Below are 11706 nucleotides of genomic sequence, written 5' to 3'. Positions count from 1 at the left end.
GAAGAAGAAGAAGAAGAAGAACGCGAAAAAGGTTGACGTTGTATGGAAAGGTTTACGTTGAGAAAGGTTAGTGACGCAGAATAAGGATTAGGTTATATATGTTAGGATTAGGCGCCTGTCACACAAACGAATGTGTGGGACGTGGAGTGAAAAAAATTTGGATAACATCCATATAATTTTTACATAGATGTAAAGTTTTTCCATTAGTTAAATATGCTCTTACTAGTCCGAATTAAATATAGATGAAAAATACCATAAAAATATATTTGTAATCTTACTCTTTTGGATCTAAGAGATCCTATTCACGAATGAAAATTATTCTTGTGCACCGTAAAAAAAAAAAAAAAAAAAAAAAAATAATAATAATAATAATAATAATAATAATAATCCACATACCCCCATTCCACTAGTCTCTCTCCCCGTCTTTTCTTTAACCTACTCAACAAAAATCCCAATCCCCGCTTTCCCTTTTCCAATTCATTCCCCCTCTCGATAATTCACAATTTAGATTCTAGAAACCCAACCTGACTTCTTCCTCCCCCGTTTTTTGGTTTTCTTCGTCCTCACCCACCAATGTCCAAATCCCTCCCTTCTTCCCCTCCGATCCCAAAACGGCAACCCCCTCCCACCAAAACGACACCGCTCTGATTCCTCCTCCACCGTCTCCTTTTGCATGCTATCATTATCATTATTACTATTAGTATTATAGTTATCTGCTCACTCGCTCCACTCCTATTCATCATCGTCATCATCAAATCCGACCCTTTCCATTACCACCAACACCGCATTCAAAGCCAATAAAAAATTAGATAAACAAATTGAAAAAGAAAAGGCGTTGACTTTTTTTTAGGGTTTGGTGGTGAAGAAGAAAATGGAGCAAGCGGTTGTGGACGACATAATAAACCGATTGCTGGAAGTTCGGGGGAGGCCGGGGAAGCAGGTGCAGCTCTCGGAATCGGAGATCAAGCAGCTGTGTGCCGCTTCCAGAGAGATTTTCTTGCAGCAGCCCAATTTGTTGGAGCTTGAAGCCCCCATTAAGATTTGCGGTAAACTTAATTTAGTTTTTGGTTATGAGATCTGTGCTTCAAATCTTGGGTCCCACGGGGTTTTCTTCGCGTTTTGGGTCCGTTATGATCTGAGTGACTTTTTTATGTTGTTTGGTGATTCTGGAAAGTTGGTTTGATTGTTTGGCTGCTACATGAACCTTTTTTATTTTGTTGTTTTTGGGTGGTTATCTGTGGGTTTTTTTTATTACAAATTTGCTATCTAAATTGCATGTTTCTGTTTTCTCTCTGTGTGTTGTAAATTGGTTTACCAGTGAAGTTTTGTGAAGTATAGGTTTGACTGAACTTTGTCTAGTGTTTTTCTTTGTCCTTGATGACGTTGTGGCTCTGGTAATACGGTTAAATTTGTGATTAAGATGTATAATTGCTCTAACTTTGGCGCTAAACCCTATTGATGATATTATAGAGATGCCTCTCATATGAGCATGGCGGGGTTTGACATATTAAGCCTTGTTTGTTTTTTGGTTTTTGTTTTTGTGTGTGAACTGGAAATTAAATAGTTTAGACGTTAGACTTGGTTAAAATATGTGGCAATCTAACTATAGCCGGATGCTAAAGGTAAGGATATACAGCAACGTAAACTGAACACGAGTTAATTCAATTAAAGATTTTAAAGTAAGATGTTGGAAAGCCTCTCAGTTGTTGAAGTTGTAGAAGTATTATTGGGAGTGAAAGAAACATTGGATACCTTTTATTAGGGTTTTTTTTTTTTTTTTTTTTTTTTTTTTTTTTTTTTTTTTTTTTTCAAAGTTTACACAGATGGTATTACCATCCCCTCACACTCTTTCTGTTTTACACCATAGCCTTAAGATACAACAGCATCATTTGATCCGGTTAGCTCCTTATCTGACAAGGCTTTTTGTTGCTGTACACCTTAGCTATGAGCTTCTTTTGCATTCTCTATATCATTTCCTGCTTAGATTAAGCTTGCCTAGCAGATGCAGTTTGAAGTGTCGTTAAAAAGACACTCAATTTGTATCCTCCAACATGTAAAAGTCAAAGTATGCACTTCCTTGCTCTTGTGAAAAACTTGACTTTGAGAACTCAAATGATGTATTATGATCCTTTATTTATAAGTTCCAAGTTCCAACTTTTCCATTTCAGGAATGATATATCTGCTTTTATAGGATTGTGTAATATATTTATTATTTAAGCTAAGTAGCTAACTACTTTGGCACATAAAATTTATTTCTTTTACATAAAAGTGATGTTATCTTGTTAGCCGGATGCTTTGTTTTTGCTTCATATTATGCTTACCAGTAAACCCCAGGTTAGAATTTAAGTATTGGGACAAAACAGATACATTGTTATTTGTTATTGCTGAATTCTACAACAATAAAAATTGCAGCTAAGCTTTTTCCCACTGCATGGGGTTGGCTACAACGGTCATGATTATATAATGCAATGCTAGTGTCCTATTGCATAGTATACCAGTGTACAAATCATTTAAATATAAATCTTATCCTTTTTTAATGGTTTCAGTAATATATATTTTTTTAATCTCTACCACTGGTTAACTATTGAGCTACCTTGACTTTGTTGCACTCAACTTTACTTATTAAGATTTAGTCCATCCGCCATGCATGATAAAACCACCTAGGATAAAGTTTTGCCCTTTTTTCCCCAATAGATTCTACACTAATTCTCTTTTCAATGTCATCATCATTTATTAAGTTTCTCTTTGAGCTTGAATGGTACTTTTCTATAACAAACAAGACTTAAGTTTTACTTATTCATTTTATGTACGCAGCTTAAATACCATGATTGATAAATCAAAATTACAAAGATTTGAATTTATGTAGGCATGATTCATGCATTATACTCCTCAATGTTAGCATTACCGCCAAATATTGTATTATTGTCTATAGTCAAAAGATTTCTAGTAGCTAATGTATATTAATTATATTTATGTCAATTTTTCAGGTGATGTACATGGTCAATATTCTGATCTTTTAAGGCTTTTTGAGTATGGTGGATTACCACCTGAGGCCAACTACTTGTTTTTGGGTGATTATGTAGATAGAGGGAAGCAGAGTTTAGAAACAATTTGCCTTCTCCTTGCTTATAAGATAAAATATCCTGAGAACTTTTTCCTTTTGAGGGGGAATCATGAATGTGCTTCTATAAACCGTATATATGGATTTTATGATGAGTGTAAAAGAAGGTTCAATGTAAGGTTATGGAGGACATTTACAGAATGCTTCAATTGCCTGCCTGTGGCAGCTCTCATTGATGAAAAAATTTTGTGCATGCATGGGGGACTTTCTCCTGACTTGAACAATTTGGATCAGATTAGAAATCTTCAGCGGCCAACTGATGTACCAGATACGGGTTTGCTATGCGATCTCCTATGGTCAGATCCAAGCAAAGAAGTTCAAGGTTGGGGAATGAATGATAGGGGTGTTTCATATACATTTGGTGCAGATAAGGTCTCCGAGTTTCTTCAGAAACATGATTTGGATCTTATTTGTCGTGCTCATCAGGTTATAACTCCTGCCTTTGGTGCCTAATGTGTTACCATGTCTTTAGGGTTGAGTTTGTATCAATGACTAGAATGACTATAAAATGTATTTAAGCAGTGGTTATCCATCTCTCAGAATTATTAAAATTATTTTTTTTTGTGGACTTCGAAATAAGTTGTCGTGTACAATGTAGCACACTTATGAAGCTATCCTCCTTTTAAATGTCATAGGCAAGGTTATGATTTTTCATTCTGTGCATTCCAGTACTTAGACTGTACTGTATTTGCCATGCAACATGTGAAACATTTATGCATTGGAGCTGTTATCCTTATAACTGCCATTTGGAAAGCTTTTGGATTTTCATGCTGTGCATTCTGGTAGTTTAGATTGAATGGTAGTATATCTTGATCAGTTATGCTTTAAACTTAAACTGGATTTGTAATGTGCTTTTACCAGGTGGTGGAGGATGGATATGAGTTCTTTGCTAACCGACAGCTTGTAACAATATTTTCAGCACCCAATTATTGCGGGGAATTTGACAATGCTGGCGCTATGATGAGTGTTGATGAAACTCTAATGTGCTCCTTCCAAATATTAAAGCCTGCTGATAGAAAAGGAAAGCTCAATTTTGGAAGTACAACTGCTAAGCCAGGAAACTCTCCAGCTGGTGTGAAGGTAATGTAGGAAGATAGATTTGTTGGTGCAAAATTTGCATGTGCCTTTTACCCCTGATGGAAATGTATGAAGATATGTTTAGCTATTGGTAAATTTCAATCTTAATGATGAACTGACAGTTTCATGGACATTGCTGGTTTCTCTTTTATCTGGCTGAGACTTGATTTTTGAAAGTGGGATTTTCAAAGTAAATTAAACAAGTGCATGGCATACAATCTGGCTTATTTCTGCAGTCTTCCTTTGAATAGTAATACTTGAACTAGGTGTTTGTGATGATTACACAAATTTGAAGATACATTGAAGCAGATCTTCAACTTTTTCTAGTTTTTTTTCCCACTGTAAAAGTATTTTCCTTGTGTACTATATGGTTCATCTTTGTAGATTCCATCATAATTGGGAAATTTGAATTGTCATATTGTGTGAAGGACTTGGATATTATGGGGTGTCCAGAGTCGCACATCGGGTAGTATGAGATGTTTGATGTATTTAAGGAGAGTGATTCATCTCCCTTAATAGCTAGCTCTAAGATGTGGTTTTCCACTTCCCTTTGGTACTTAACATATTTTTACGTGGAAAACATTTAGGGAAATTGAGTTTAGCAATTGAAAAAAGAAAGCTCGTTATCCTGAAAAATCAACCAAAATGTTCTGCAACAACCAAATTTGTTGGATGAATCAATTTTTCAAATGGTCTCACCACAATGATGGATACTGTTGCATTCAATTTGGTTTCCTTGTGAAATGTAGAACACCAGCAATTTCTTGATCTTTCAGAATCTAGATCAATTTACCACATTATTTTGATTCACTAGTGGGTAAATGCTTTTCCTATCATTTGTTGTTTCTAATAAATAATTGATATGATTAGCAATTTGCTATCTTGCAGTCCTTCCTAGGTACAAAAGTATGAAGCAAATTTTGGCGAAAAAAGGGGTTGCTGATGCATGAAGTCAGTGTGGTCACGAAGCTGTCATAGTTGGCTGCCACAACAGGGTCAGCTTGGTCAAAGAAGATGCAGTAGTTGCAAGAAAAAGGATAGTTGAGTACCATTTGGTCGTCTATGATATTTGGGAATTGTAAAAAAAAAAAAAGAAAAGAAACATCATCATCCTCGTGAACTACTATGTAGAACATTGTTTTTCTAACTGGTACAAAAATTTGCATTGAGTCCTTTGTTTTCATTGTACGCTGATATGTTTTTTTGTGACTTTTAAGCTTATCAAGTATAAGATGATATATACCTGCATGTGTCAATGGGGTGCTGAAAAACTATTTCATGAAAAGGCACTTAACTATTGTTTAAATGTGGATAGTAATTGAAGCTGGTAATGGGTGTGGCTTAATCTCCTTGTTAATTTCTTTTTAGGTCTTGCTCTTGTGTTCTTCAGATGTTTTGTTTCTGAGACGAAAATGGATCTTTACGTTTCATCCTCCTATCCAAAACTTTTACTATATTTCAATCTTGAACAACCCAACAATGGGTTGGTATTTTCTGTCATGCGAAATTGCGAATCATGAGTGAGCACCAACCCCTTTGGTTAAAAATATGTTTTCGATTCTTACTGGTAGAGTAGCTGAACAATTTTACTTTATTATTTACCAAACTCAATAGGTGGAAAATTGATGGCTATTTTTGCTGCTGCTAAGTCCCGCGCTTGTTTTTGACTTTTGACTGTGCGTATCTTTTCCAAGTATAAACGCCCGGATTTGGTTTTCTAAGGTGAAGTTTTGTCTTTTTTTTTTTTTCAGTTGAAAGCGGCGATAGTTAGTACCAAAAGTAGTCATTCTTACTTCAATATTATTATACAATATAATTATTATATAAGTACAAAACTAATAAGTTTCAAAGATAGCAAGAAGTCAAGAACAAATTTTATTGAGTAGAGAGATTCAAAATACGAGACTTGTTTCGAACAAACATGGATAACAGAGAAGTCTAACATATAGAACGACTAAACACAAGGTAAATGAATTGTGATGGTAATTTCTAAGGTAACCTACCTAGTGCTGCACATTCCGAGCGAGGTTGTTGTTAGAGAGGTTAGGTGATCTGTGAGAGGCCTGTACATGTATTCAATCTGGTCTGATTTTGCCTGTCACAAAAAAGGATCAGGTTTAAACAATTGATGAATGCTATCGTGTCTAAAAAGTGGTGTTTATTTATTAAAAAAGGTTAAAAATTAATATTTAATTTAAAAGATATAAAAATAAATTATTTTTAAAAATTCAAAATTTACCACAAAATGTAAGTTAGGCAAAAGTTAGACAACAATTGATAGGTACCATAGAATTGGCCTAAACAATTTTAAAAGTCTAAACTTATATAAACCAGATTTAGACTCATAAATTAGTCTAATTAGATATATCAGGTCTGTCTAGACATGTTAGAATATAAATAAATAAACAAATAATTTTTTCATAATTAAAAAAGTTGTTAAATTTTTTATGGAATAAACTATTAAAATCATCCCCAATTTTTTAATAGATTGATAAAAATACCTTCCAGTTTTGTTAATGACAAAAATATCATCAAAACATTTTAAAATGTGACAAAAATATCCAATATCAAATATTTATTGTCAAAAAGTGCTTAAAAGATTGGATTTTGATCCGATTTTTTGTAAACATGATCAGAAAAATGAGAATTTTAATCTTAAAATTGGATAATTTCACACGAAATATTTTTTTTTTTTTTTGCAATTTTTTATCAATGACAAAATACTTCTAAAAAATGAAATAAAAAATTTAGAGATCGAATTTTTATCTTTTTTATGTAATTTTTATATATTTATCCAAATATTCTTACAAAATTTTGAATAAAATATATCAGTGATTTATCAAATACAAAAGCTGTTTGCTATTATAAAGAATAGTTTTAATTATTTTTGACACGTTTTATAATGTTGAGGATATTTTTATCGTTATCAAAAGTGAGCATTATTTTTGTCAACATTTCTAAAATTCAAAGGTGATTTTGATAGTTTATCTTTTTTAAATTTTCATATTTTATTATAAATATTTTTGTATATTTTAAATACTTTAAAATTTAAATATTGTTGTAAACATTGAATTTGGTATATTGGATAAGAGTAATATTTTTATAACTTTCTTTTAATTATTTTTTTATAACAGGAAAAATATCATTATTTTTGAGATTTTAGATTAAGTCAGAGTTAATAACAAACCAAATTTAGTACCTAAAAAAAAATGCCACAAACCATAAGCCAAAGCCTTTTTATTTTAGCTGCAGGCCGAACTTTATCTTGGTCTAGACAACTTAAACCAATTAATTATGTTACATGCCCGGCCTGTTTTCCTCACTTGACTGGATCTAATTGGGTTTCCGACAATGAATATCCCATCGCTAACCAACATCTTCAATCGCGATTATTTTTGAAAACATATTATCTAAGGTGTTCAATTCAGGTTAGAAAAAATAACAAACCAACATGAGAATGGATTTAAACCTTGGGCTTATACGTCCAAAAAGAAAACCCTGAATTTATGACCAGGAAGGAAAAAAAATTCCTACGGCTAGAATAAAGACCCTAATTCTCTTAGAATTTAGCAAGGTGGCGAGAACTGGACCGGTCATTAAATCGGTCGAGTAACTGGTTTAATGGTTTAATAGTCCAACCGTAATTGAACCGTGGTCGAACCGATTTAGTTAAATATAAAATAAAATTATTAAAAATACAATATACTACAACCATAAATTTAAGAATACATCATATTTAGTTTCACAATGTGAATTCTATATTCTGTAATTTCTTCTAAATTTTTTCAATCATTCATATAATAATAAAATTTAAAATTTCATAACCTACCCACTAACTAAACTATATCTCATCTCATCATTAAAATTCTATATTCAAATTCAAAGATTACAATTTATAACTAAAAGAAATCATGGCAGAAAATACTATATCCATATTCAATCAACAATCACCAACAATCAATAATAATATCAATAATTACTTAATTAGACAAAACTCACTCAATTAATGCCAAATTACCAATTAAAAATAACTATGGACCGATCTCAACAGCAACATTTTCTCAAGATGTGCAAAACAAACTATCCCCTGCCCCCCTTAAAACCCAACTTCATATTTCAGCCATTACAGCAAAATAAAAACCTCAGCCATTACAGCAAAACTCAGAATTACAGCAATTCAAAATCCAAAATTATATCAATTTTATTCCGCATTATAAAATTATACCAAAATTCAATTCAGCATTCAAAATCCAGGATCTGAAATTATATCAAAATTAGGAGGATAATTAAAAAAATACATTACAGAATATAGAATTCCACAATGTGATCACTAGTTTTCAACATTTATTCTCTATACTCTGTTACCACGGTATTCCATTAACAAAAACATGGAGAAGATTACGAATTACCATACACAATGTAGTGCAACAATGCATCATAGCACTATTAACTGATAATTAAAAAAATCAGCAACAAACAAGTGAAGCAACTCAGAAATCAGAATAAATAAAATTAACAAATAATCAAGGACTCATTTCACACACAACAGAGGAAACAAATAAAAAACCAAAGTGAAAAAGGGAGAAAATCAGTGAAAAAAAGAAGACTACAAAGAAGATGTTGAGGAACAACGAGGATTGAAGAACTCACGGCGACGGCGAAGAGTCCAATTCGGCACGGGTACGTTCGCACTTCGCAGAGCGTGGTGCTCGACACACAGAGAGAGATAGATGGCTCGAAGACAGAGGCATTTTGACGACGAGAAAGAGGCGGCCGATGACGGTGAGGACAGAGGCGGGCTTTACGACGAGCACAAAGACAGTGAGGAGAAGAGTGGTGGCGGCTGAGAGTGAGAGTGAGAGAGACACTGAAACAACGAGAAGAAGCCATGCACATCAACTCAAACACAACTCCACTGCCTCCTTCCTCTGCCGCTTTCGAGGGCTCCGCTCATTCTTCCGCTCCTCTCCAAAGCTGGCACCTTTGAGATTAGGGATTTTGCCAGTTGAGAGTGAGACTGAGACTGAGACTGAGAATGAGCGAGAAGGGAGAGGGGCATTTGGGAGTCTTCACGCGTTTCCTTTTTTTTGAAAAAAAAAAAAAACAAAACGGCACCATTTTGATGTGAATGAGAGAACCGGCCTTCAAAAAATCGACTGGTTCAACCGGTTCATCGGTTAATTACTGGTTTGACCGATTTTTTATCGGTTTTTTACAGACAGGTTTTAGGCATTAACCGGACCGGTTAACTGACTGGTTCTGGTTAATTCAGTTGAACCGGCCGGTCCGGTCTGATTTTTAGAATATTGTAATTTAGTGTTGGTTACTTTGTTTTGTTTTGTTAGTTTATGAAGCTTTAAATTTTGAGTTTCCATTAATGAAATTTACGTTTTGAGTTTTATATATGCTTGTTTAGTTTGTTAGTATTTATTTCTTGCTTTGATTAGTTATTGATTTTATTAACTCTTGCAATTGATCATATTTTATCTTCATACCTTTTAAGTATTCGATAAAATGTCTCACTTAGCTATTGAATAGTTTTTTCTCATTCTTGGCTTGGAATTGAGAACTTAGGTGACCTTGAGTCATTGATGTCTAATATTGATTGGTGATTTAGGATTGTTAGTTAATTTGATTTCCACTAATGCTAATCTATCACTAAACTAATTAGTGAGTTGGTTATGATTTCTGAATTAAGATTAATTATATCTACTTGACTTTTCTCAATGTGTAGACGTTGACTAAGTGGGATTAACTCTTCATAATTGCCATGTTTGTGGTTAATGACTCGGATAGAAATCTTGACTCTCAACTCTTGCCAAAACCTTTTTGCTAATGGAATTTCCTTTCTTTTTTATTTTACTTGCTTTGCGTTTAATTGCCTTTTCTTTACTTTCTTGTCTTTTAAATTCTTGTTTATTATTACTAACCCCCCATTTTTCATAGCCAATGATACGTACACCCGATTACAATTCTGTGGGAGAATGACCCGAGATTTAAAACTCCCGGTTATTTATTTTGATTTATGACAATCTTTATTTAAACTTTGATAGGGTTATTTGCTGGATTAGGACTATGCTTGCAACAAAATTTGAGTTTTATAACTTGTGAAATTCTAAACTGGTATCTAGCCCTCATCGAATTTTTGGCGCCGTTGTCGGGGAGTTGCAAATGTGTGTCATAATATTGGCTATTGTGAATATGTGAATATTGTAAATAATTTGCTTTTTGGTTGTTTTCTTGTTTTCGCTAGTAGATGGGAGTTTGTTTTTCTTTGCTTTTTAATTTTCTTTGTTTTTATTTTCTCTTTTTCATATGAATTTTGATCCTTGTGGCTTTGAGTATGGTTTTGGTTATGTTGTAGAAAATGGCAATTTCAATGACAGGTTGCACCAAGAAGTGAAAAATCAATTCAGGGGGTGGAGGGTGCTTACACTCAAGATCAACCTTCATGGCATCAACCTCCTCCACTCCAGTATGATCATAATCCTCCCTATGATACATACCCACCTAATGGATATGGTGGCCCTTGCAATGATTATAAACTTCAACCACCATACTCCAATAGACCCATCCTCAACATTGTCCTCAACCACAATACCCTCAAACCACGCCCCACTACCACCAACCATCTCTATGGGAACTAAATCCAAATGCTTATCCACCGTATCACCAACCCTATGAGCCATACATAGAACCACCGCCATTCTAACACCTATAATCCCAAGAACCCATTGAATCACTACCTCCATACACACTACCTCAATATTCTCACCAATATAAACCACCTTCCATATGTGAAGACATTATCCCAAATGATGAACCCCCCTTTTCTCCATAACCCTCAATGGAGAAAGTACTCCAAGTATTTCTCCAAGAGCAAGAAGAAGTTCAAAAGAGGCAAGAAAACATCATGGCTATTGGCTATCTTAGCCAAAGATTTATCTCGCTTAGCCTCACTACGCTCTTGCAACAATCAAAGCACTTCCGTGGATGAAATATTAAGAATAAACTTCAATTGAAAAGTGCGGGGTGGGAGAGAGCTTAGAACCTCAAGCTAAAGGAGAAGAATTGAGGCCTGAGTTGCTACAAACAGAGGATAAGGGCATTGAATTGAAAGGTGCGGTTAAGGTTTTTGGGAGAGTTGAGCAAGAAATAGACTCCATTATTGAAGACATTTGCACACCACCTAATGACCCCGTTGAGCTTGTTGAACCTTCTTCTGTTGGGTATGAAAGCGGTGTTGAGGAGGAATGTGCACAACCTCCAAGACACGACTTGAGCAAGGAAGTATATGTGGAAGAAGTCAGCAACCAAAAGGTGGAATTCATCGTGCAAGAATCCAAGAGAGTGACACCGTTCTGAGTGCAAATGGAGTAGGTAAAAATCTCTTCCGTGAACTTCATCGGCCTATATCAATATTCTCTCTTAGAGATGAATTACCAACTTATAATTCTTCTTTGGATGTTAAATGGTGGAGCAATGAATGTTGGTATTTTTTGAAAGCT

The 11706-nt window shown here is 34.2% G+C and overlaps 1 protein-coding gene across 2 annotated transcripts; it reads left to right on the top strand.

The window, feature by feature from the left end:
• Positions 1–317: 317 nt before the first annotated feature.
• On the top strand, positions 318–5440 carry LOC112775195 (serine/threonine-protein phosphatase PP1). Of its 2 annotated transcripts, none has more exons than XR_003189485.3 (4): positions 318–1046; positions 2988–3547; positions 4041–4201; positions 5087–5440. XR_003189485.3 is itself a non-coding variant. In XM_025818686.3 (4 exons), the coding sequence occupies exons 1-4, from the start codon at positions 872–874 to the stop codon at positions 5108–5110; spliced, it is 978 nt and encodes a 325-aa protein (XP_025674471.1). In that variant the 5' UTR covers positions 322–871; the 3' UTR covers positions 5111–5440. The 2 variants fall into 2 exon arrangements, 1 of the variants encoding a protein (XP_025674471.1); XM_025818686.3 differs by having other exon boundaries at positions 322–1046; positions 3983–4201.
• The last annotated feature ends 6266 nt before the right edge of the window (positions 5441–11706 follow it).

The sequence above is a fragment of the Arachis hypogaea genome, chromosome 19 (genome assembly GCF_003086295.3).
Source record: "Arachis hypogaea cultivar Tifrunner chromosome 19, arahy.Tifrunner.gnm2.J5K5, whole genome shotgun sequence".
In the NCBI taxonomy this organism is placed as follows: Eukaryota; Viridiplantae; Streptophyta; class Magnoliopsida; order Fabales; family Fabaceae; genus Arachis; species Arachis hypogaea.
The sequence above is the reverse complement of the archived record's forward strand: the minus strand, read 5'-3'. Positions and strand labels throughout refer to the sequence as shown.